The sequence below is a fragment of the Saccoglossus kowalevskii genome, chromosome 11 (assembly GCF_978046115.1).
Source record: "Saccoglossus kowalevskii chromosome 11, keSacKowa6.1, whole genome shotgun sequence".
In the NCBI taxonomy this organism is placed as follows: domain Eukaryota; kingdom Metazoa; phylum Hemichordata; class Enteropneusta; family Harrimaniidae; genus Saccoglossus; species Saccoglossus kowalevskii.
In genome coordinates, this window is record NC_140651.1 from 35,605,385 (window position 1) to 35,632,994 (window position 27,610).

At 42.7% G+C, this 27,610-nt stretch overlaps 1 protein-coding gene across 1 annotated transcript in view; it reads left to right on the forward strand.

Annotated features, from left to right (window-relative positions):
* The window catches only part of LOC102808525 (xaa-Pro aminopeptidase 1-like), a 66,882-nt gene extending 41,573 nt beyond the window's left edge, over positions 1 to 25,309 (forward strand). The window contains exons 5-21 of the mRNA XM_085505537.1: positions 2,781 to 2,885; positions 3,021 to 3,128; positions 3,790 to 3,948; positions 4,221 to 4,316; positions 4,481 to 4,562; positions 4,841 to 5,078; positions 5,273 to 5,359; positions 5,819 to 5,943; positions 6,192 to 6,269; positions 7,456 to 7,527; positions 7,759 to 7,822; positions 8,012 to 8,081; positions 22,453 to 22,557; positions 23,366 to 23,437; positions 23,987 to 24,063; positions 24,459 to 24,557; positions 24,870 to 25,309. Coding sequence (XP_085361663.1) covers positions 2,781 to 2,885; positions 3,021 to 3,128; positions 3,790 to 3,948; positions 4,221 to 4,316; positions 4,481 to 4,562; positions 4,841 to 5,078; positions 5,273 to 5,359; positions 5,819 to 5,943; positions 6,192 to 6,269; positions 7,456 to 7,527; positions 7,759 to 7,822; positions 8,012 to 8,081; positions 22,453 to 22,557; positions 23,366 to 23,437; positions 23,987 to 24,063; positions 24,459 to 24,557; positions 24,870 to 25,073 — 1,841 coding nt within the window. The 3' untranslated portion in view covers positions 25,074 to 25,309. The remainder of the gene's footprint in view (positions 1 to 2,780; positions 2,886 to 3,020; positions 3,129 to 3,789; positions 3,949 to 4,220; positions 4,317 to 4,480; positions 4,563 to 4,840; positions 5,079 to 5,272; positions 5,360 to 5,818; positions 5,944 to 6,191; positions 6,270 to 7,455; positions 7,528 to 7,758; positions 7,823 to 8,011; positions 8,082 to 22,452; positions 22,558 to 23,365; positions 23,438 to 23,986; positions 24,064 to 24,458; positions 24,558 to 24,869) is intronic.
* Positions 25,310 to 27,610: the final 2,301 nt, after the last annotated feature.

Genomic DNA, 27,610 nt, shown 5'->3' on the forward strand with positions numbered 1-27,610 from the left:
CTATCCCCGCCAAATCATGTAATGTCTAAACCCCAATATCTATCCCCACCAAATCATGCCATGTCTACACCCCAAAATCTAACCATGCCAAATCATGCCATGTCGAAACCCCAGTATCTAACCCCACCAAATCATATCATGTCTAAACCTAAATATCTAACACCATAAAATCATGCCATGTCTAAACCCCATTATCTAACCACGCCAAATCATGCAATGTTTAAACTCCGATATCTAACCTCGCCAGATCATGCCATGTCTAAACCCCAATATTTAACTCAACCAAATCATGCAATTTCTGAACCCCGATATCTAATCTCGCCAAATTATGCAATGTCTAAACCCCAATATTTACACACCCCCGCCCCAAGTCATGCAATGTCTAAACCTCGATATCTAACCTCGCCAAATCATGCAATGTCTAAACCTCGATATCTAACCTCGCGAAATCATGCCATGTTTAAACTCCGTCTTTATCTAACATCGCCAAATCATGCCATATCTAAACCCCAATATCTAACCTCGCAAAATCATGCCATGTCTAAACCCCAATATCTAACCTCGCCAAATCATGTCATGTCTGAACCCCAATATTTAAGCCCACCAAATCATGCCATGTCTAAACCCTGATATCTGTCGCATACGACTTGTTTACCACTTCCGTGTCACTGAGAATGTTCTAGAACCGTACTGTGTCTGTGTGGAATATTCTAGATTTTTTTAGAACCTGGTTGAATATGTAATAGAACACTGTAGAAGGCAATAGAAGGTAATGGAACATTCTAGAAATTTGTAGTAAATTCCAGACTCACTATGTATGCTGATGTAATGGTCTATTTATTGACAGTGGGGGTATATACAGGGGAGTTGTTCAGCACCGAGATCAGATCGGAGATCTCGTTGAATTGTATTGGAGTTTAAGTATCTAGTTATTGGAGTAGTGGAGTTTTACCGCGTTATTGTACTTGATGTTTGCAGAGTATAATAATACCAGTACCAGTTGAAACCTCATCTGTTGGCTCCGTGTTCGTATGTTATCATCGCCGCCAGGGAAGTCTTTCTGTTACTGTTGCCATTTTGGTATTTGAACCATCACACCTGTACTATACCAATTACGGTAATATTACGTTGCGTGTGACAATATCTAACCTCGCCAAATCATGTAATGTCTAAACCCCAATATCTATCCCCACCAAATCATGCCATGTCTACACCCCAAAATCTAACCACGCCAAATCATGCCATGTCGAAACCCCAGTATCTAACCCCACCAAATCATATCATGTCTAAACCTAAATATCTAACACCATCAAATCATGCCATGTCTAAACCCCATTATCTAACCACGCCAAATCATGCAATGTTTAAACTCCGATATCTAACCTCGCCAGATCATGCCATGTCTAAACCCCAATATTTAACTCAACCAAATCATGCAATTTCTGAACCCCGATATCTAATCTCGCCAAATTATGCAATGTCTAAACCCCAATATTTACACACCCCCGCCCCAAGTCATGCAATGTCTAAACCTCGATATCTAACCTCGCCAAATCATGCAATGTTTAAACTCCGATATCTAACCTCGCCAAATCATGCAATGTTTAAACCCCAATATTTAACCCCACCAAATCATGCCATGTCTAAACCCCAATATTTAACCCCACCAAATCATGCAATGTCTAAACCCTGATATCTAACCTCGCTAAATCATGCCATGTCTAAACCTCAATATCTAACCTCGCCAAATCATGCTATGTCTACCCTCTGATATCTAACTCCACCATATCATGCAATGTCTTAACGCCGATATCTGACCTCGCCAAATCATGAAGTCCATTCCCATTCTCCTTTTTATCACTGAATTTTGCAATGAGCTGAATAATTCAGAACACCATGGTGTTCAATTAACTGCTGATTTAATTGAATTATTCTGTCTTATATTTGCTGATGACATTGCAATTGTATCAGATTCAGTTGTCGGGCTCCAGAGGTTACTAGATAAATTGGAATTGTATTGTGGGCGCTGGAGTATGTCTGTAAATTTGCAATATCCAAATCCCCATATCTAACCTCACCAAATCATGCAATGTTCGTTCACTGACTTGCAATCTCGTGGCCAAATTAATATTCACATGTCGTAGTCCCCTTTAATAATGATAGTTTGTTTATAACAAATTGGCCAATTTCAAAATGCCATAAATAATTTCATGATATTGTTGAGTAAATTGTGCCCATCGTGTGTAGTTGACGAAATATTAAATAGAACAGATGATGTGCAAATACAAACGAGGATGCAATTATTGGGTGTATGCTGCATGTATGATGCGAGTCTGGAATGACGCGTAATATACAAGGATTGATTCAACATTGTACAGTTATATAAAATCGAATCGAATGTCGTACAGCATCCACATGTCACGTTAGGTAGTACAGCATCCACATGTCACGTTAGGCTGTTTTCTACTAGAATCTAGTTTCAGGATATTTCAATTGTGATAGTATTCAACCAAGGTCATCAGACGCACAGAAAAAAAACGCACTATTATTTCTGCATTATTATCACCGTTACTAACATTCGTCTTTATATTATATCTGTTCTTTGGGAATGAGGAAATGAGATCGATGAAAGAAACATGAACAGTTTAATGCATCATTTAAATGTACAGGAGTGCCAAATGTAATGTGCGTTACTTAATCGTGAAGTAACAGATTAATATGTATGTATATGTATAAGTGATGTAGCAATCACCAATTCTTCATGATGTGATTTGTTCAAGGTCTTGCTATTGTCACACATAACCAGTCTGCCTTGTGGACCGATGGTAGATACTATCTGCAAGCTGAACAACAACTCGATTGTAATTGGATACTCATGAAATCAAGTAAGTACAAAAAAATTATCAATTGCCCGGGAATTGTGCGTGAATCATGAAAAATTGGATATACATGACGTCGCTTCTAATTGTAAATTTGCATATTATCCATAATAATGTTTTATGTTATTATTTTTGACACAGGTGAGGCGGAAACACAAAAGCCATGGGACTGGCTGATAGACGTCTTACCGTCCGGAACAATACAGGAGCCTATCCTAGTTGCCTTTGATCCAACGCTAATTTCAATTAGTATGTCATTTAACACAGTATTTGCATACTTTGAGTGATTCATTGAATTGATCGTAACCTACTTACGCAATACTGGTTAAAAAAATAAGAACAAAATAAGTACTGTAAAGACTAATTAGTGATTGTGAATGTCCATGTAGAAACACAATCTACCACTCTGTGTATAAACGTTTAGATTTGTTTATTGTTTAAGTATTTCGATATGATGTCATCTATAAACAACTATTATGTCTCAGTTTCTTAAAATTTTTACACTTATGCTTATTTTATCGGACACCGTTACACTTAAGAGGGCGCATGTGCAAGTTATATGGGTCTCATATAAACAAAGATGGCGACTTTGACTGTTGTGCAGTACAAACTGAGACGTTGCCAAGCTTTAATTAGGTATTTTTTGGTGATTGTAAGGTATCGAAGAAGTCAACGGCGGTAATTAGTGCAAGTCGCGCCCAGGTCAAACCTTATACTTGTGATTTCCATTAGAGAACGTATTGGATTGTGGGAAAATCAATGTTTATCAACACAAATATCGCACGTGCGCAGCACGACGACCACCGCGCATAAGTAAACCAACCAACAGACACATACTGACAAAGTTGACATTTCATTGCAATTATGGTTACCATTCGATACAAAATCTAAAAACAAACTTGTTTTGCAGGCGCCTATAACAAATACAATAAAGCGTTTAAATCGACACAGTCCGCTGGAGTGTACATAGAGATGTATTCTCATGAACAGAATCTCATTGATATAATATGGAATGATCGGCCAGATTGTCCGAATGAACCTCTGTTTGCTTTGGATATTAAATGGACAGGTGAGTTAACAATGTTGATAGTTTAAACTAGAACGTGATGTCATGAACTCTAGATAAATGTTAAGATGGCACGATTGTAGTTGCTGTTATTTCTTTTGTGAATCATAGGGTAGTAACACGACTGAGGCCAGATTACGGAAACACTTGATAGAAACCACAATGAACGATGCACGTAAAAATATTCACAATCACTTGTATACATACATGTTGGTGTGTACGCGTTGAAAGTGTTGATGAAATGAACTTAATATTTGCCTAATGCCTATTTTAAGGTGAAGAATGGTACGACAAAGTCATAGATCACAGAGAAGAAATGAAGAAGGTAGGAGCTGATATAATGGTGTTGCACGCTCTGGACGACACAGCATGTAAGCGGTTAATTAATTGCGTTGTATATTAAACACGTGTAAGCGTTGTTTTGGGTATTGTGACCATTCAATGTGTCAATCATATCTGCACACATGTGTGTTTGATTTAAATTTGTAAACGGGTGATATAATTGTGGGCCATATATTGATTTTTTTTCCTGCAGGGTTTTTCAACCTACGGGGCATGGACATACCATATAACCCAGTATTCTTTGGCTATACCATAATAGAAATGGAGAAAACCACGTAAGTGAAACACTCTTTCAACACGAATTTGAATAGTTATTTGAATAGTTATTAACGCGGTGTATACACATTGGATATGCAACTCCCACAGGCATTACATACGTCATACAGTATTTAAAATATGATTATATTGGTCTTGTTCGTGACTCTTGACAATATTTTAGGACGCCATTATTATATCAGTCGTTGCTACTATAAGATAGCATAGCATAATAATATTCTATCTAGACGTGTAAAAATAACATTTTTATATGACTTTCTTAATATTTGTACTCTAGCTTGTTTGTTAAAAATGTGGAAAAGCTAATTGTGGACGATATCCATAGTCATCTATTGCAAGACAAGAATGATCAGAGTGCAGGCTGTGCTAATATTGACAACAATCACAAATGTCTGCATATTCTGGAATATGATATCTTTCTACCAACGCTGAATAATAAGTCTAACGAAAGTGACTTCACGAAAGTTTGGATAAGTACGACAGCTAGTTATGGTATCTACGGAAATGTTCCCACGGTATGTTGATGTTTACATTGCACTGATGTGAGCAGTCGCGTATCGTTGTAATATCATAATGATTCAATTAATGCCTCTTTCTTAATTCTGTTGCAACATACGTTTACTATTCAGAATGAATACAACGATAATTACAAATTTTGCTATGTGTTATAGCTGTCATCAGTCACGATTTTTGTATGTTGTGTTTGTAGATGAGACAATATTCGGCAGCAGTTCCAACCCAACTCATGAAAGCCCAAAAGAATAAAAATGAAATCGAAGGAATGCGTGAAGGCAACGTGAGTATTTTGTACAAATAAGGCACTATTCAAATGAGATATTGTCGGTGAATTAGTGCTTACATGTATACTGACAACTATTTGGCTAAACGAATATTTTAGATGTACACACTGCCATGTATAAGAAATTAACTAGTGGGATTTTCAGTCGATTAAAAAACTATACTTTCAGTCATTTTTCTGTGAAGATGATTTTTGTTATATATAATTGGTACTTCGTAGTTTAATTCTGTGACGAAATTAAGAGGTGTTAAATAAATAATAATGTTCACACGTCATTTGATCCCACGCTCTAATTACAAACCGACCTTGTCATTAGTGGCCTGCTCACCAAAGTCAATTCACATTTCTCAAGCGAGCACGTTTGTTCAAATTTATTTTGAATATTTGTTTCTTCTGACGACTGTTCGCTCTATTCAGTATATTGTAGTAACCGATGTTTATTATGTATTTACTCAGATCCAAGACGCTGTGGCCATGATTGAGTGGATGCATTGGATGGAAGGCGCTGTTGTAAACGCTGCTGGTGATATTGACAAGTTAAGCGAGATCTCCGCTGATAAGAAAGTACAAGAATTCAGAAGGTATGCGTTATACACCAAATCTACGCTGTGGGTTCTACTATAGCTGTACTGAGTGAAATCAGTACACATATTACTTTCAATAGTAAACAGCAATAGTAAATTAATAATTGTTTCTGGCTTTGCAAAATAAATGTCTTCATAATACTAATTGTATATACATAACGGGAATTACACACATGTACATTTTTTCTACACACTACATCTTTAGGGGATTGTATGCATTGTTATAATGTCATTTATACTTTCAGGAAACAGCCAGACTTTGTTATGCCAAGTTTCGGTGCAATTTCTGCATTTGGGCCTAATGGTGCCGTGATTCATTACTCGTAAGTGGTGTTTATATGTTATCAAGCAGTGTGTTTATATTGTACAATGTTTTTAAACATCTAGTAACGAAAACAATAGAATTTCCCGTTTTGTAAAAAGCCTTATTATTGTTTTAAATATTCAAACCACATCGCTTCATATGTTTTGAGTCAGTGTTAGTTTTGTACCCCAAAGTTTGTTTTTGGGAGCCGAGATAAAAAAATAAATATAAATGGTACACAAAGCGCAACTCACAATCCATACATGTTCAAATTTACTCAGTACTTTCTGAAAACACAGAGAGCGTTCGCTAGTTTAAGCTCTAGTTTAAGTCAGTATTTTATCAAATAATCTCGTATAATGTTTTAAAGTAATGCACACAATCAAATTTGCGTATTATGCGTTCTATATACATAACGAGTAAGCGCATACCGAAATATGGACATTGGTAACCTCTGAATATCTGCATTGAACCATGGTTACCAACCGCCATTTAAACGTTTGAATTTTGCCTTACTTTAGGTAAAATACGTCGTCAACATAGACGCTTTAAAAACTATCAACAGTTCATTTGAACATTTTCTTTTGTTCACTTCAGGAAGTAAACAGGGGGGAGTTGTATCACCTGATTTTATTTTTCCGTTGCTATGCAAGCGAAAATCTTCTAAAAACCAACTCTTTCCATTTTATACTTTGAGAAAATTCAAAATTGGTTAAATCCAATTTTTTCATCAATAAAATTGTTCAGTCATGTTTATATGAATATTTTGAACTAAGTGAAATTGACACAATAAATGAATACACAAAACCCAAAAGTAAAAGTGTTAGTTTAAAATGTGTGAAACAATGGATTTTAAGCAATGTACACGGCGCTATAGGAACGCCACAGCTATAGGGCCCTGGAACGCCACAGCTATAGGGCCCTGGAACGCCACAGCTATCTTAAATCACATATTGTGATGTGACAAAATGCATGCCTTACAAGAATATCATGTACGTAAGCTAGGAACAATTATAACATGAAATGTGGCTCTATTTAAATGGGTAAAAACACTTTGTAATTAAATTGTGCATTTATCATAGTCTGCGATAGTTTCTTAATAATTCTAGCAATTAGTGCTTCGCGTTACATATATGTTGCTGACTATATAAAATATGTAAATTTCCCATTTGAAGTAACGTGGTCATCATCATGCTATGTTGCAGATCAACCCCGGACACTAATGTAGCCATCACTGACAATAACATGTACTTGCTGGATTCTGGTGGCCAATACAGGTAAGGCTAGTGAATGTGATAATAATATTTACACTCAGCAGAGCATCGCGACCGCTAACACGGTTGTTTATATGATATTTTAAATTATGTATTATGAAGGCATCAATATCGTCACGATGAAATAAAGCCATGCCCTCCTCACCATCTATATTATTGTGCAATATCCTGCGGTATACCTATCACATCGGCAGTTGGTTATTAAAAAATACATACTGATATTTTACATGATAGATGTGGTGCCACAACTGACATCACGCGAACAATGCATTACGGAGAACCAGAAGCCCGTCACAGGGTAAGTCAATGTGCATACATACGTCTTGGTTAAAATTTAAAAAAAATTACGACATTAGCAATTTAATAGCCATGTGCATGTTATTTATAAATTTGACCAAATAAGCCACGAGTGTCATTAATTCATTCAACTGCACATTGCATATGGAATATTTCATACATGTTGAATAAAACTACGTTTGTGTTCCAGGAAGCCTACACACGTGTTCTACAAGGTGCCATTGATCTCTCGAGAAGCATCTTCCCAGAAGGCACCTGGGGTAAGTCAAACATTTAAATGTTTTAGTGCTGGATACATTTGAAAGAGTTTAAGGACAGACTAATCTTTTAGTAATGTCTCAATAGAAACCCAATAACTATTACACATCACCATGCCCTAAGTACCAACTGAAGGTGCACAGCTAAGTAGCTAATTACACAGAAAAACACATAAAAATATATATATTCATAAAACGTGTATAACAAGCACAACTTCGGGCCGTATACTGTATACCTTATAATATACACCTGTATTCGCTGTCGACTTAATCAAACACAACGGGGCGTGCTCTGGCCTTTTCAACGAAGTCAAGACGGCCACGGAAGGTCAGCTTCAATATTGTATCAATAGTATCAATCAATCACTTCCACAAACAAAAACAACTTGAATAATATAAAATTCAAATTAACCACTTAGCTAAGCGTGTATATAATCAATATTTCGAACAACAGGGTGTATAAGAATCACGCTAAACTTGACTTCCAAGATTGTTCCTGCAGTACGCAATCAGAAACACAGTTTCCTGTTGAACGCTTAGCAAAATGTCTCTATCACTTTATGTGGTTTTACATAACACACAATATTCACAGACAGTATCAGAGTCTGTATATTACGTCAAAGTTCACCACAACAAATCAATGTCGCATTTCATACATGCGATATGGATATAACATGTCAACACTTTTTACACTCGATATGAGAAACTGATTTGCCTATTGATTCAAATTGAGACTTGTGTACGATATTAATACGGACCTGATAAAACCATGTACTATTATACTATATGTGGGAAACTAACACAGCGACACGGCTGACGTTTCACTGACGCTTTACACAGAAGAATTGCACAAACGCAGATTGAATGTCACAAAACACATGCACTAATAATCCAGCTAAATAGCTACAAAACACTCAGTTTTCATTCCGATAAGACTAGCAAGTAGTTAAAGCAATAGTGCCAAACTAAGTAGTTCATAAACATTGACGTGCATCGTGCCCCCTCCATGCCAAGCTACTTGCGCAAAGATTGACGTGCATCGTGGCCCCTCCATGACAAGCTGCTTGCGTAAACATTGACGTGCATCGTGCCCCTCCTTGACAAGCTACTTGCGTAAACGTTGACGTGCATCGTGCCCCCTCCCTGACTAGCTAATTGCTTAAACATTGACGTGCATCGTGTATCCTCCCCGACAAGCTACTAGCGTAAACATTGACGTGCATCGTGTCCATCCCTGGCAAGCTATTGCGTAAACGTTGACGTGCATCGTGTCCGCTCCCAGACAAGCTACTTGCTTAAACATTGATGTGCATCGTGTCCCCTCTCTGGCAAGCTACGTGCGTAAACGATGACGTGCATCGTGTCCCCTCTCCGACAAGCTACTTGCTTAAACATTGACGTGCATCGTGTCCCTCCCTGACAAGCTAATTCCTTAAACATTGACGTGCATCGCGTCCCTCCTTGACTAGCTACTTGCTTAAACATTGATGTGCATCGTTTCCCCTCTCTGGCAAGCGACTTGCGTAAACGTTGACGTGCATCGTGTCCCCTCCCCTACAAGCTACTTGCTTAAACCTCAGACTAGTAATTGTATTACTAGTCTGAGCTTAAACATTGACGTGCATCGTGACCCTCCCTGACAAGCTAATTCCTTAAACATTGACGTGCATCGCGTCCCTCCTTGACAAGCAACTTGCTTAAACATTGACGCGCATCGTGTCCCTCCCTGACTAGCTACTTGCTTAAACATTGACGTACATCGTGTCCCCTCTCTGGCAAGCTACGTGCGTAAATATTGACGTGCATCGTGTCCCCTCTCCGACAAGCTACTTGCTTAAACATTGACGTGCATTGTTTCCCTCCCTGACAAGCTAATTGCTTAAACATTGACGTGCATCGTGTCCCTCCCTGACAAGCTAATTGCTTAAACATTGACGTGCATCGTGTATCCTCCCCGGCAAGCTATTGCGTAAACATTGACGCGCATCGTGTCCCCTCTCTGGCAAGCTACGTGCGTAAACGATGACGTACATCGTGTCCCCTCTCCGACAAGCTACTTGCTTAAACATTGACGTGCATCGCGTCCCTCCTTGACAAGCAACTTGCTTAAACATTGACGCGCATCGTGTCCCCTCCCCGACAAGCAACTTACTTAAACATTGACGTGCATCGTGTCCCCTCCCCGACAAGCAACTTGCTTAAACATTGACGCGCATCGTGTCCCTCCCTGACTAGCTACTTGCTTAAACATTGACGTACATCGTGTCCCCTCTCTGGCAAGCTACGTGCGTAAACGATGACGTGCATCGTGTCCCCTCTCCGACAAGCTACTTGCTTAAACATTGACGTGCATCGTGTCCCTCCCTGACAAGCTAATTCCTTAAACATTGACGTGCATCGCGTCCCTCCTTGACAAGCAACTTGCTTAAACATTGACGCGCATCGTGTCCCTCCCTGACTAGCTACTTGCTTAAACATTGATGTGCATCGTTTCCCCTCTCTGGCAAGCGACTTGCGTAAACGTTGACGTGCATCGTGTCCCCTCCCCGACAAGATACTTGCTTAAACCTCAGACTAGTAATTGTATTACTAGTCTGAGCTTAAACATTGACGTGCATCGTGTACCTCCCTGACAAGCTAATTCCTTAAACATTGACGTGCATCGTGTCCCTCCATGACAAGCTAATTGCTTAAAAATTGACGTGCATCGTGTATCCTCCCCGGCAAGCTATTGCGTAAACATTGACGCGCATCGTGTCCCCTCTCTGGCAAGCTACGTGCGTAAACGATGACGTACATCGTGTCCCCTCTCCGACAAGCTACTTGCTTAAACATTGACGTGCATCGCGTCCCTCCTTGACAAGCAACTTGCTTAAACATTGACGCGCATCGTGTCCCTCCCTGACTAGCTACTTGCTTAAACATTGATGTGCATCGTGTCCGCTCTCTGGCAAGCGACTTGCGTAAACGTTGACGTGCATCGTGTCCCCTCCCCGACAAGCTACTTGTTTAAACCTCAGACTAGTAATTGTATTACTAGTCTGAGCTTAAACATTGACGTGCATCGTGTCCCTCCCTGACAAGCTAATTGCTTAAACATTGACGTGCATCGCGTCCCTCCTTGACAAGCAACTTGCTTAAACATTGACGCGCATCGTGTCCCTCCCTAACTAGCTACTTGCTTAAACATTGACGTACATCCTGTCCCCTCTCTGGCAAGCGACGTGCGTAAACGATGACGTGCATCGTGTCCCCTCTCCGACAAGCTACTTGCTTAAACATTGACGTACATTGTGTCCCTCCCTGACAAGCTAATTAGTTGCTTAAACATTGACGTGCATCGTGCCCACTCTCTGACAAGCTACGTGCTTAAACATTGACGTGCATCGTGTCCCTCACTGACAAGCTACTTGCTTAAACATTGACGTACATCGTTTCCCCTCTCTTGCAAGCTACTTGCGTAAACGTTGACGTGCATCGTGTCCCCTCCCCGACAAGCTACTTGCTTAAACATTGACGTGCATCGTGTCCCTCCCTGACAAGCTAATTGCTAAAACATTGACGTGCATCGTGTCCCTCCCTGGCAAGCTACTTGCTTAAACATTGACGTGCATCGTGCCGCCTCCCTGACTAGCTACTTGCTTAAACATTGACGTGCATCGTGTATCCTCCCCCGACAAGCTACTTGCTCAAACATTGACTTGCATCGTGTCCCTCTCTGACAAGCTACTAGCGTAAACATTGACGTGCATCGTGTCCCTCCCTGGCAAGCTATTGCGTAAACGTTGACGTGCATCGTGTCCCTCCTTGACAAGCAACTTGCTTAAACATTGACGCGCATCGCGACCCTCTCTGACAAGCTACTAGCGTAAACATTGACGTGCATCGTGTCCCTCCTTGACAAGCAACTTGCTTAAACGTTGACGTGCATCGTGACCGCTCCCAGACAAGCTACTTGCTTAAACATTGATGTGCATCGTGTCCCCTCTCTGGCAAGCGACTTGCGTAAACGTTGACGTGCATCGTGTCCCCTCCCCGACAAGCTACTTGCTTAAACATTGACGTGCATCGCGTCCCTCCTTGACAAGCAACTTGCTTAAACATTGACGCGCATCGTGTCCCTCCCTGACTAGCTACTTGCTTAAACATTGACGTGCATCGTGTCCACTCCCCGACAAGCAACTTGCTTAAACATTGACGTGCATCGTGTCCCCTCCCCGACAAGCAACTTGCTTAAACATTGACGCGCATCGTATCCCTCCCTGACTAGCTACTAGCGTAAACATTGACGTGCATCGTGTCCCTCCTTGACAAGCAACTTGCTTAAACGTTGACGTGCATCGTGACCGCTCCCAGACAAGCTACTTGCTTAAACATTGATGTGCATCGTGTCCCCTCTCTGGCAAACTACGTGCGTAAACGATGACGTGCATCGTGTCCCTCCCTGACAAGCTAATTCCTTAAACATTGACGTGCATCGAATCCCTCCTTGACAAGCAACTTGCTTAAACATTGACGCGCATCGTGTCCCTCCCTGACTAGCTACTTGCTTAAACATTGATGTGCATCGTGTCCCCTCTCTGGCAAGCGACTTGCATAAACGTTGACGTGCATCGTGTCCCCTCCTCGACAAGCTACTTGCTTAAACATTGACGTGCATCGTGTCCCTCCCTGACAAGCTAATTCCTTAAACATTGACGTGCATCGCGTCCCTCCTTGACAAGCAACTTGCTTAAACATTGACGCGCATCGTGTCTCTCCCTGACTAGCTACTTGCTTAAACATTGACGTGCATCGTGTTCCTTCCTCACAAGCTAATTGCTTAAACATTGACGTGCATCGTGTCCCTCCCTGACAAGCTAATTGTTTAAACATTGACGTACATCGTTTCCCCTCTCTTGCAAGCTACTTGCGTAAACGTTGACGTGCATCGTGTCCCCTCCCCGACAAGCTACTTGCTTAAACATTGACGTGCATCGTGTCCCTCCCTGACAAGCTAATTGCTAAAACATTGACGTGCATCGTGTCCCTCCCTGGCAAGCTACTTGCTTAAACATTGACGTGCATCGTGCCGCCTCCCTGACTAGCTACTTGCTTAAACATTGACGTGCATCGTGTATCCTCCCCCGACAAGCTACTTGCTCAAACATTGACTTGCATCGTGTCCCTCTCTGACAAGCTACTAGCGTAAACATTGACGTGCATCGTGTCCCTCCCTGGCAAGCTATTGCGTAAACGTTGACGTGCATCGTGTCCCTCCTTGACAAGCAACTTGCTTAAACATTGACGCGCATCGCGACCCTCTCTGACAAGCTACTAGCGTAAACATTGACGTGCATCGTGTCCCTCCTTGACAAGCAACTTGCTTAAACGTTGACGTGCATCGTGACCGCTCCCAGACAAGCTACTTGCTTAAACATTGATGTGCATCGTGTCCCCTCTCTGGCAAGCGACTTGCGTAAACGTTGACGTGCATCGTGTCCCCTCCCCGACAAGCTACTTGCTTAAACATTGACGTGCATCGCGTCCCTCCTTGACAAGCAACTTGCTTAAACATTGACGCGCATCGTGTCCCTCCCTGACTAGCTACTTGCTTAAACATTGACGTGCATCGTGTCCACTCCCCGACAAGCAACTTGCTTAAACATTGACGTGCATCGTGTCCCCTCCCCGACAAGCAACTTGCTTAAACATTGACGCGCATCGTATCCCTCCCTGACTAGCTACTAGCGTAAACATTGACGTGCATCGTGTCCCTCCTTGACAAGCAACTTGCTTAAACGTTGACGTGCATCGTGACCGCTCCCAGACAAGCTACTTGCTTAAACATTGATGTGCATCGTGTCCCCTCTCTGGCAAACTACGTGCGTAAACGATGACGTGCATCGTGTCCCTCCCTGACAAGCTAATTCCTTAAACATTGACGTGCATCGAATCCCTCCTTGACAAGCAACTTGCTTAAACATTGACGCGCATCGTGTCCCTCCCTGACTAGCTACTTGCTTAAACATTGATGTGCATCGTGTCCCCTCTCTGGCAAGCGACTTGCATAAACGTTGACGTGCATCGTGTCCCCTCCTCGACAAGCTACTTGCTTAAACATTGACGTGCATCGTGTCCCTCCCTGACAAGCTAATTCCTTAAACATTGACGTGCATCGCGTCCCTCCTTGACAAGCAACTTGCTTAAACATTGACGCGCATCGTGTCTCTCCCTGACTAGCTACTTGCTTAAACATTGACGTGCATCGTGTTCCTTCCTCACAAGCTAATTGCTTAAACATTGACGTGCATCGTGTCCCTCCCTGACAAGCTAATTGTTTAAACATTGACGTGCATCGTGCCCACTCTCTGACAAGCTACTTGCTTAAACATTGACGTGCATCGTGTCCCCCCTGGCAAGCTACTTGCTTAAACATTGACGTGCATCGTGTCCCTCCCTGACAAGCTACTTGCGTAAACATTGACGTGCATCGCGTCCCTCCTTGACAAGCTGCTTGCGTAAACATTGACGTGCATCGCGTCCCTCCCTGACGAGGTACTTCCGTAAACATTGACGTGAATCGTGCCCCTTCCCTGACTAGCAAATTGCTTAAACATTGACGTGCATCGTGCCCTCTCCATGACAAGCTGCTTGCGTAAACATTGACGTGCATCGTGTCCCTCCTTGACAAGCTACTTGCGTAAACGTTGACGTGCATCGTGTTCCTTCCCCGACAAGCTACTTGCTTAAACATTGACGTGCATCGTGCCGCCTCCCTGACTAGCTAATTGCTTACATATTGACGTGCATCGTCTCCCCTCCCGACAAGCTACTTGCTTAAACATTGATGTGCATCGTGTCCCCTCTCTGACAAGCTACTAGCGTAAACATTGACGTGCATCGTGTCCCTCCCTGGCAAGCTACTTGCGTAAACGTTGACGTGCATCGTGTCCGCTCCCCGACAAACTACTTGCTTAAACATTGATGTGCATCGTGTCCCCTCTCTGGCAAGCGACTTGCGTAAACGTTGACGTGCATCGTGTCCCCTCCTCGGCAAGCTACTTGCTTAAACATTGACGTGCATCGTGTCCCCTCCCCGACAAGCAACTTGCTTAAACATTGACGCGCATCGTGTCCCTCCCTGACTAGCTACTTGCTTAAACATTGACGTACATCGTGTCCCCTCTCTGGCAAGCTACGTGCGTAAACGATGACGTGCATCGTGTCCCCTCTCCGACAAGCTACTTGCTTAAACATTGACGTGCATCGTGTCCCTCCCTGACAAGCTAATTTCTTAAACATTGACGTGCATCGCGTCCCTCCCTGACAAGCTACTTGCGTAAACATTGACGTGCATCGCGTCCCTCCCTGACAAGCTGCTTGCGTAAACACTGACGTGCATCGTGTCCCTCCCTGACAAGCTAATTCCTTAAACATTGACGTGCATCGCGTCCCTCCCTGACGAGGTACTTCCGTAAACATTGACGTGCATCGTGCCCCTTCCCTGACTAGCTAATTGCTTAAACATTGACGTGCATCGTGCCCTCTCCATGACAAGCTACTTGCTTAAACATTGATGTGCATCGTGTCCCCTCTCTGACAAGCTACTTGCTTAAACATTGATGTGCATCGTGTCCCCTCTCTGACAAGCTACTAGCGTAAACATTGACGTGCATCGTGTCCCTCCCTGGCAAGCTACTTGCGTAAAAGTTGACGTGCATCGAGTCCGCTCCCCGACAAACTACTTGCTTAAACATTGATGTGCATCGTGTCCCCTCTCTGGCAAGCGACTTGCGTAAACGTTGACGTGCATCGTGTCCCCTCCTCGGCAAGCTACTTTCTTAAACATTGACGTGCATCGTGTCCCCTCCCCGACAAGCAACTTGCTTAAACATTGACGCGCATCGTGTCCCTCCCTGACTAGCTACTTGCTTAAACATTGACGTACATCGTGTCCCCTCTCTGGCAAGCTACGTGCGTAAACGATGACGTGCATCGTGTCCCCTCTGCGACAAGCTACTTTCTTAAACATTGACGTGCATCGTGTCCCTCCCTGACAAGCTAATTCCTTAAACATTGACGTGCATCGCGTCCCTCCTTGACAAGCAACTTGCTTAAACATTGACGCGCATCGTGTCCCTCCCTGACTAGCTACTTGCTTAAACATTGATGTGCATCGTTTCCCCTCTCTGGCAAGCGACTTGCGTAAACGTTGACGTGCATCGTGTCCCCTCCCCGACAAGCTACTTGCTTAAACCTCAGACTAGTAATTGTACTACTAGTAATTGTATTACTAGTCTGAGCTTAAACATTGACGTGCATCGTGTCCCTCCCTGACAAGCTAATTCCTTAAACATTGACGTGCATCGCGTCCCTCCCCGACAAGCAACTTGCTTAAACATTGACGCGCATCGTGTCCCCTCTCTGGCAAGCTACGTGCGTAAACGATGACGTGCATCGTGTCCCCTCTCCGACAAGCTACTTGCTTAAACATTGACGCGCATCGTGTCCCTCCCTGACTAGCTACTTGCTTAAACATTGATGTGCATCGTTTCCCCTCTCTGGCAAGCGACTTGCGTAAACGTTGACGTGCATCGTGTCCCCTCCCCGACAAGCTACTTGCTTAAACCTCAGACTAGTAATTGTACTACTAGTAATTGTATTACTAGTCTGAGCTTAAACATTGACGTGCATCGTGTCCCTCCCTGACAAGCTAATTCCTTAAACATTGACGTGCATCGCGTCCCTCCCCGACAAGCAACTTGCTTAAACATTGACGCGCATCGTGTCCCCTCTCTGGCAAGCTACGTGCGTAAACGATGACGTGCATCGTGTCCCCTCTCCGACAAGCTACTTGCTTAAACATTGACGCGCATCGTGTCCCTCCCTGACTAGCTATTTGCTTAAACATTGATGTGCATCGTGTCCCCTCTCTGGCAAGCGACTTGCGTAAACGTTGACGTGCATCGTGTCCCCTCCCCGACAAGCTACTTGCTTAAACCTCAGACTAGTAATTGTATTACTAGTCTGAGCTTAAAAATTGACGTGCATCGTGTCCCTCCCTGACAAGCTAATTCCTTAAACAATGACGTGCATCGCGTCCCTCCCCGACAAGCAACTTGCTTAAACATTGACGCGCATCGTGTCCCCTCTCTGGCAAGCTACGTGCGTAAACGATGACGTGCATCGTGTCCCCTCTCCGACAAGCTACTTGCTTAAACATTGACGCGCATCGTGTCCCTCCCTGACTAGCTACTTGCTTAAACATTGATGTGCATCGTTTCCCCTCTCTGGCAAGCGACTTGCGTAAACGTTGACGTGCATCGTGTCCCCTCCCCGACAAGCTACTTGCTTAAACCTCAGACTAGTAATTGTACTACTAGTAATTGTATTACTAGTCTGAGCTTAAACATTGACGTGCATCGTGTCCCTCCCTGACAAGCTAATTCCTTAAACATTGACGTGCATCGCGTCCCTCCCCGACAAGCAACTTGCTTAAACATTGACGCGCATCGTGTCCCCTCTCTGGCAAGCTACGTGCGTAAACGATGACGTGCATCGTGTCCCCTCTCCGACAAGCTACTTGCTTAAACATTGACGCGCATCGTGTCCCTCCCTGACTAGCTATTTGCTTAAACATTGATGTGCATCGTGTCCCCTCTCTGGCAAGCGACTTGCGTAAACGTTGACGTGCATCGTGTCCCCTCCCCGACAAGCTACTTGCTTAAACCTCAGACTAGTAATTGTATTACTAGTCTGAGCTTAAAAATTGACGTGCATCGTGTCCCTCCCTGACAAGCTAATTCCTTAAACATTGACGTGCATCGCGTCCCTCCTTGACAAGCAACTTGCTTAAACATTGACGTACATCGTGTCCCCTCTCTGGCAAGCTACGTGCGTAAACGATGACGTGCATCGTGTCCCCTCTCCGACAAGCTACTTGCTTAAACATTGACGTGCATTGTGTCCCTCCCTGACAAGCTACTTGCTTAAACATTGACGTGCATCGTGTCCCTTCCTCTCAAGCTAATTGCTTAAACATTGACGTGCATCGTGTCCCTCCCTGACAAGCTAATTAGTTGCTTAAACATTGACGTGCATCGTGCCCACTCTCTGACAAGCTACGTGCTTAAACATTGACGTGCATCGTGTCCCTCCCTGACAAGCTATTTGCTTAAATATTGACGTACATCGTTTCCCCTCTCTTGCAAGCTACTTGCGTAAACTTTGACGTGCATCGTGTCCCCTCCCCGACAAGCTACTTGCTTAAACATTGACCTGCATCGTGTCCCTCCCTGACAAGCTAATTGCTTAAACATTGACGTGCATAGTGTCCCTCCCTGATAAGCTACTTGCTTAAACATTGACGTGCATCGTGTCCATCCCTGACCAGCTAATTGCTTAAACATTGACGTGCATCGTGTCCCTCCCTGGCAAGCTACTTGCTTAAAGATTGACATGCATCGTGTATCCTCCCCGACAAGCTACTTGCTTAAACATTGACCTGCATCGTGTCCCTCCCTGGCAAGCTAATTGCTTAAACGTTGACGTGCATCGTGTCCCTCCTTGACAAGCAACTTGCTTAAACATTGACGCGCATCGTGTCCCTCCCTGACTAGCTACGTGCGTAAACTTTGACGTGCATCGTGTCCCCTCTCCGACAAGCTACTTGCTTAAACATTGACGTGCATTGTATCCCTCCCTGACAAGCTAATTGCTTAAACATTGACGCGCATCGTGTCCCTCCTTGACTTGCTACTTGCTTAAACATTGACGTGCATCGCGTCCCTCCTTGACAAGCAACTTGCTTAAACATTGACGTACATCGTGTCCCCTCTCTGGCAAGCTACGTGCGTAAACATTGACGTGCATCGTGTCCCCTCTCCGACAAGCTACTTGCTTAAACATTGACGTGCATTGTGTCCCTCCCTGACAAGCTAATTGATTAAACATTGACGTGCATCGTGCCGCCTCCCTGACAAGCTAATTCCTTAAACATTGACGTGCATCGCGTCCCTCCTTGACTAGCTACTTGCTTAAACATTGATGTGCATCGTTTCCCCTCTCTGGCAAGCGACTTGCGTAAACGTTGACGTGCATCGTGTCCCCTCCCCGACAAGCTACTTGCTTAAACCTCAGACTAGTAATTGTATTACTAGTCTGAGCTTAAACATTGACGTGCATCGTGACCCTCCCTGACAAGCTAATTCCTTAAACATTGACGTGCATCGCGTCCCTCCTTGATAAGCAACTTGCTTAAACATTGACGCGCATCGTGTCCCTCCCTGGCTAGCTACTTGCTTAAACATTGACGTACATCGTGTCCCCTCTCTGGCAAGCTATGTGCGTAAATATTGACGTGCATCGTGTCCCCTCTCCGACAAGCTACTTGCTTAAACATTGACGTGCATTGTTTCCCTCCCTGACAAGCTAATTGCTTAAACATTGACGTGCATCGTGTCCCTCCCTGACAAGCTAATTGCTTAAACATTGACGTGCATCGTGTATCCTCCCCGGCAAGCTATTGCGTAAACATTGACGCGCATCGTGTCCCCTCTCTGGCAAGCTACGTGCGTAAACGATGACGTACATCGTGTCCCCTCTCCGACAAGCTACTTGCTTAAACATTGACGTGCATCGCGTCCCTCCTTGACAAGCAACTTGCTTAAACATTGACGCGCATCGTGTCCCCTCCCCGACAAGCAACTTACTTAAACATTGACGTGCATCGTGTCCCCTCCCCGACAAGCAACTTGCTTAAACATTGACGCGCATCGTGTCCCTCCCTGACTAGCTACTTGCTTAAACATTGACGTACATCGTGTCCCCTCTCTGGCAAGCTACGTGCGTAAACGATGACGTGCATCGTGTCCCCTCTCCGACAAGCTACTTGCTTAAACATTGACGTGCATCGTGTCCCTCCCTGACAAGCTAATTCCTTAAACATTGACGTGCATCGCGTCCCTCCTTGACAAGCAACTTGCTTAAACATTGACGCGCATCGTGTCCCTCCCTGACTAGCTACTTGCTTAAACATTGATGTGCATCGTTTCCCCTCTCTGGCAAGCGACTTGCGTAAACGTTGACGTGCATCGTGTCCCCTCCCCGACAAGATACTTGCTTAAACCTCAGACTAGTAATTGTATTACTAGTCTGAGCTTAAACATTGACGTGCATCGTGTCCCTCCCTGACAAGCTAATTCCTTAAACATTGACGTGCATCGCGTCCCTCCTTGACAAGCAACTTGCTTAAACATTGACGCGCATCGTGTCCCTCCCTGACTAGCTACTTGCTTAAACATTGACGTACATCGTGTCCCCTTTCTGGCAAGCTACGTGCGTAAATATTGACGTGCATTGTGTCCCTCCCTGACAAGCTAATTGCTTAAACATTGACGTGCATCGTATCCCTCCCTGACAAGCTAATTGCTTAAACATTGACGTGCATCGTGTCCCTCCATGACAAGCTAATTGCTTAAAAATTGACGTGCATCGTGTATCCTCCCCGGCAAGCTATTGCGTAAACATTGACGCGCATCGTGTCCCCTCTCTGGCAAGCTACGTGCGTAAACGATGACGTACATCGTGTCCCCTCTCCGACAAGCTACTTGCTTAAACATTGACGTGCATCGCGTCCCTCCTTGACAAGCAACTTGCTTAAACATTGACGCGCATCGTGTCCCTCCCTGACTAGCTACTTGCTTAAACATTGATGTGCATCGTGTCCGCTCTCTGGCAAGCGACTTGCGTAAACGTTGACGTGCATCGTGTCCCCTCCCCGACAAGCTACTTGTTTAAACCTCAGACTAGTAATTGTATTACTAGTCTGAGCTTAAACATTGACGTGCATCGTGTCCCTCCCTGACAAGCTAATTGCTTAAACATTGACGTGCATCGCGTCCCTCCTTGACAAGCAACTTGCTTAAACATTGACGCGCATCGTGTCCCTCCCTGACTAGCTACTTGCTTAAACATTGACGTACATCGTGTCCCCTCTCTGGCAAGCGACGTGCGTAAACGATGACGTGCATCGTGTCCCCTCTCCGACAAGCTACTTGCTTAAACATTGACGTACATTGTGTCCCTCCCTGACAAGCTAATTAGTTGCTTAAACATTGACGTGCATCGTGCCCACTCTCTGACAAGCTACGTGCTTAAACATTGACGTGTATCGTGTCCCTCACTGACAAGCTACTTGCTTAAACATTGACGTACATCGTTTCCCCTCTCTTGCAAGCTACTTGCGTAAACGTTGACGTGCATCGTGTCCCCTCCCCGACAAGCTACTTGCTTAAACATTGACGTGCATCGTGTCCCTCCCTGACAAGGTAATTGCTTAAACATTGACGTGCATCGTGTCCCTCCCTGGCAAGCTACTTGCTTAAACATTGACGTGCATCGTGCCGCCTCCCTGACTAGCTAATTGCTTAAACATTGACGTGCATCGTGTATCCTTCCCCGACAAGCTACTTGCTCAAACATTGACTTGCATCGTGTCCCTCTCTGACAAGCTACTAGCGTAAACATTGACGTGCATCGTGTCCCTCCCTGGCAAGCTATTGCGTAAACGTTGACGTGCATCGTGTCCCTCCTTGACAAGCAACTTGCTTAAACATTGACGCGCATCGTGACCCTCTCTGACAAGCTACTAGCGTAAACATTGACGTGCATCGTGTCCCTCCCTGGCAAGCTATTGCGTAAACGTTGACGTGCATCGTGTCCCTCCTTGACAAGCAACTTGCTTAAACGTTGACGTGCATCGTGACCGCTCCCAGACAAGCTACTTGCTTAAACATTGATGTGCATCGTGTCCCCTCTCTGGCAAGCGACTTGCGTAAACGTTGACGTGCATCGTGTCCCCTCCCCGACAAGCTACTTGCTTAAACATTGACGTGCATCGTGCCCCTCCTTGACAAGCTACTTGCGTAAACATTGACGTACATCTGTCCCCTCCACGACAAGCTACTTGTGTAAACATTGCCGTGCATTGTGTCCCCTCCTTGACAAGCTACTTGCGTAAACATTGACGGACATCGTGTCCCCTCCCCGACAAGCTACTTGCGTAAACATTGACGTGCATCGTGTCTCTTCCTGACCAGCTGCTTACGTAAACATTGACGTGCATCGTGTCCCTACCTGACAAGCTGCTTGTGTAAACATTGACGTGCATCGTGCCCCCTAACTGACAAGCTGCTTGTGTAAACATTGACGTGCATCGTGCCCCCTCCTTGACAAGCTACTTGCGTAAACATTGACGTGCATCGTGCCCCCTACCCGACAAGCTACTTGCGTAAACATTGATAAATGTCAGGTAAACACATGTCTACCTCTAATTGCGCAAATATGAAAATTGGCTTCCATATGACACGATGTATAATAATCTGTTCTACAGGTCGTGATGTGGACATACATGCACGTCAACAGTTATGGAATAACGGATGGAACTATAAACATGGAACAGGTCACGGTATTGGTGCAATGCTTAATGTCCATGAAGGTATGTATTATGAGATAACACGGTTACGTCACAAGCATGTCGCGATGCTTGAGTAATACTGTATGGATATTTAGTTTGTACTTTACTTTCCTCTCGAGGAATACGGATAACTTATTAATATTTATGTTCTATGTACACAATATAGTACTTGTCATAATAAATATCCAACATATGTATGCATTTTGAATTAATAGTGCGTTCCATTATTTCTCAGTGCATTATTTCGTGAAACGAATAAAACTCTGTTCGTTACTGAATGATTGTTTTACTGTCGATAAGCTTTCTTTCAAACAATGCTATATAAGCAAACACACAGTATCCTATATTGCTTCTTTAACTAATACTGTCAATCTTATTTTCTTTTCTTTTTTTGTTTACTGCCTCAATCAAGTTGTATGAAGATATATACGAATGTTATGTATTGTATTACTTCACTTACTAGCTGCATTTCGAAATGGAAATTTGTCATTGCTGTACTTTACAACCCCTGTGTTTGAAATGTTACCTTATCACTCTCTGGTGTCATATCCCATCAATTTGCACCAGTTGGGTTATAAATAATTAACATACATCAACGATCATAACTGATCATCAATTTTATGGTTAGGTACATATCAATATACATGTTTTATTCAAATATGTACTACATTACCGAGTTATCCACACATTTCTCATTATCATTGGTGTACTGTGTCATTATATATTATCTATATCAATAGATCAATCACCGTCGTTCAGTACGTTGTCATAGTTACCATTACATGTATTGCCATTCTTATTATGTACATTTCCATATTTCACAATTCAGGGCCTCAACGAATTGCCTACGGTTATCGCGCGGGTGAAGCTGCATTGAGTCCTGGCATGTTCACTTCTGACGGTAAGGTATCTCTATTTAAATGTTAAGTGAACATTTCTATAACGTTATACAGGTCCGTGCAGTATTGGTAGAATGTTGGCACTCGAAGAGAATGTTTTTCTTTCTGATGGTAGGTCTCTGTCACAAAGTCTGGCAAAGTTTGGATTTATGTTAAAATAAATTGAGCTTGAATGCGCAACCTAAACAGTCGAACAAAAATTGTTAGCGTTAAGTTACAAATAATGTATTTATTTATTAGCCGCGTATAAATTAAACGATTTAAAACGCATTTGATGTGAAACTAATCCATAATTATGCACAGTTCGCAGGGTCGGAGACCACTCAGTTATAACCGGGGTAGCCAAATTAACACAGAATAATGCCGAATCAATATCATAGAAATCGAATTATAACCTAGAATCGATGAATTGAAAGTGACATTGAATCAAAGATGACAATGGTCATCTGTTGCGACAAATATTGTTCTCTGTTTATTTCAAATATGCACTACGTAGCAACGTTTCTGTTGCATGCTTTTCTTTTCATTATTACCGAATCATTAACACCCAGAACCGGGCTACTACGAAGACCATGACTATGGTGTTCGGATAGAAACAGTGTTTATGACAACAGAAGCAGAAACACCGGTAAGTCAACGCATTCGCGAATTGCTACATTGTATGGGCCGTATTCGAGACGGTTGAGGGTAGACGTCTGGAAAGTATTTAGCAATTAAGAAAGTTTGTGTGGTTAAGGGGTTAGCAAACTGTTTTGTATGCAACTTGCATCATAAACGAGATGGAGGCTTTCCACAGAAACTAAACGTTTCGTAACCGTCGTACATACGTTCACACCACACTCAGATAGAAATACGACATGCATATACAACATTGAAACACACCATGGAATATATACACAGTAACATTGCCTTGCACTTACCCAATATTTCTGAAGGAGAATAATCACATTGAGAAAACAATCGTACAACGCATCATTTTGCCTAAATATCCTCGATTGTATTCATGTATACATTCTTTTCCAGAATAATTTTGATGGAAAACAATATTACACTTTTGAAGAAGTATCATTCGTTCCTTACGAACCAAAATTGATAAAATATGAAATGATGACTCGACAACAGGTATGTAAAGGACCACCTAATATCGAAGTGCCCAGTGGAACACGCGCATAAAGAGATATATATACACGAATACTCGTTTCGTACAATATCTGAAAATACAAATATGAGATAATATACGCGTCAATCCCGCCATTTTATCAGTTGTATCACAGTTGTAAATCTGTTTTAGAACTGGCTACATCTAAATCTTTAGATCGAATTTAAAAAAACAATTAGTGCACAATATTTAAATCTTATTAATGTAGAATATCATACATCTTGTTGTTGTTATGACTCAACATTTAACCTTTTCATCGTATCCGTCATTCTTAGATTGATTGGCTGAATGAATACAACCGTTTCACGCGGGAAAGGGTCGGGCCACGAGTCGAACAGGTCAACCCAGAAGCTTATATATGGCTAAAAGAGAGGACCGAACCAATCCCATTTCCGGTGGTAACGGGTTCCAGCACTTCTTGCGCTAGCAATATCTTAATCCTGAATATTTTTCTCATTATTTCGCTTTGTTTAAAATAGGCGTGTACAATTAAGGGTCACATAACGATAACATACGACTCCTTAGCATATGTGGCATTCTTGTCAGGTCTGCTTCGGATATTTTTTTCGATTATATCTTGATTGTTGTCCACTCGCATTACTTTGTCTTGCAGCTTTTACATTTGCAGTATATTCATAATTATCGTGCATTTATTAGAGAATCTAACAATCTGTGACGAGTATATCTCTAAATAAATATATACCTTGGATGTGAATTAATTATCACAAATTACACACAATCTAGTGTAAGTTGTAGATCGTCTTTTTCAAGGAATCAATTGAAGTTATCAAGAACTTAGTAACATCCCGATGCCTCACGAGTTATATATAATATAAATGCCTTTCAAATCAGTGCAATAATTCCATCCTACCAAAATACATTAGTATAATCATATACACGTCTGTTAGAATTCTGACATAGAGTTACGTGACAAAATACTCGTACATTCACCATTGTTCAGTATCAAGTAATAGTAGCTAATATTTAAATGTAAGGTTGACAGCATTTGAGTCATCGTTTTGTACATGGTTCTTGAATACGTTATGCCGTTTACTCACAAACAGCATGTGTTGTAAACCTGTCCTGGGATGAATATACTTTGATTTGAAACTATTATAAATTTACTCTAAAACTCCATTGTTATAGATTTCCAATACACACGCACAGCAACTTATTAGTTCTACCTCGATTGCCTTACAACATGTGGCGTTTCAATATAAATTATGACCATACGAGACAATTACACATTCACAAATGTTACTATTTGTATGATGACAGACATTACACTACTATGCGATATTACAGAAACATCCATCCTTAGTCAGGAGGCTGAAGCCACATGCAACTATCGGATTTTATTGTCAGTAATCCCCTGACTAAATTGACTGATTCATAACTGCGCAGGTCTAGAGAACACGGTGTTGTCAGACCAGCTTATACTGCTAGGTAGACATTAAATTGCTTTATTTAATAATACTGGGACTTGATTTACACTTTTTCAAGCATGGATATTGTTATTGAACTTGAAGAGTTAGGCAGTAGATTGGTGTATAAGGGAGAAGAGCTGACTGAGGACAGAGCGTGAGAAGAGAGAGCGTGAGGAGAGGGGTGGGAGCAGCCGACTCGATTTGTTATAACGAATGTTATTACGGAGCTATATCTTTAGCATGTATGCACTGATCATATTCAAACTTTACCTGTACATTTGTTTTGGGATTCAGTCATGTTCTGAATCCTTGAAATATTGAATCAGATCGGATACTAGTTAATTACCAAACAGGAAATACTTATGAATGTTTTGGATTGGGATAATGAACGTACCCAAACATATTTATGTAAAATTAATGCCCATTTAAGTAATTCAAAGACTTGAAATAAGATTCAGTTTTAGCATCAAGGGCATTACGAGTAGATGGTACCTTGATATGAAGTAAAACTATTGACTGCCTGTCCGTAGTAGGCAACGAGTAGATGGTACCTTGATATGAAGTAAAACTATTGACTGCCTGTCCGTAGTAGGCAACGAGTAGATGGTACCTTGATATGAAGTAAAACTATTGACTGCCTGTCCCGTAGTAGGCAACGAGTAGATGGTACCTTGATATGAAGTAATACTATTGACTGCCTGTCCGTAGTAGGCAACGAGTAGATGGTACCTTGATATGAAGTAAAACTATTGACTGCCTGTCCCGTAGTAGGCAACGAGTAGATGGTACCTTGATATGAAGTAAAACTATTGACTGCCTGTCCCGTAGTAGGCAACGAGTAGATGGTACCTTGATATGAAGTAAAACTATTGACTGCCTGTCCGTAGTCGGCAAATTGTTCTCAATTCTTACTAAAATTACACAAATATATTGAGTGTGGTATTCGACAGATTCAGTCTAGTTAAAAGCGAAGTACGTACTAAACTGACTTCATAGGTAGTGAATACGTCTGTAATCGCTGTTCACTTGCGGTCCATAGTATTTTAAAACGAGTAAAAAAAGAATCTAATGGCGAAGATTAGAGTAGTTCTTTCACAGTTTCACAATTGACGTGCAGCAGCAGCAGCAGCAGCAGCAGCAGCAGCACACCAAAGCACTGACATTCACACCGGAGATGTCCGCATAACTATAAACTCTGGGCGCCAGGCCAAGGTAGATTTCAATTGGAAGTCGCTGATTTTCCATGACTAACTTGTGTTGTACGGTAAATGTACGTTAAATGTACAACAACATGGGGGTGGGGGTAGGTTTTGTGTCGGCAAACTTATTCTATGTGCTAGGTCACGTGAAGTGTGAAAGTACGTTTTGGCGGCTTTATACTTGAAAGCTAGCAATGCTATTTAATCGCCTTATAGAGCGAGTCGATAAACTGGTGTCATTATTTAAAGATGAATCCGATACACGAATTGGTTTTTATGTTACAAGAAACTGATAATTATGCGCACACTATATGCAGATATTCTGTAACAGTTGTGTGGTTTAGCCAACTCATGACAACAAGAAGCGTGCATTATATTGTACCTTTATTG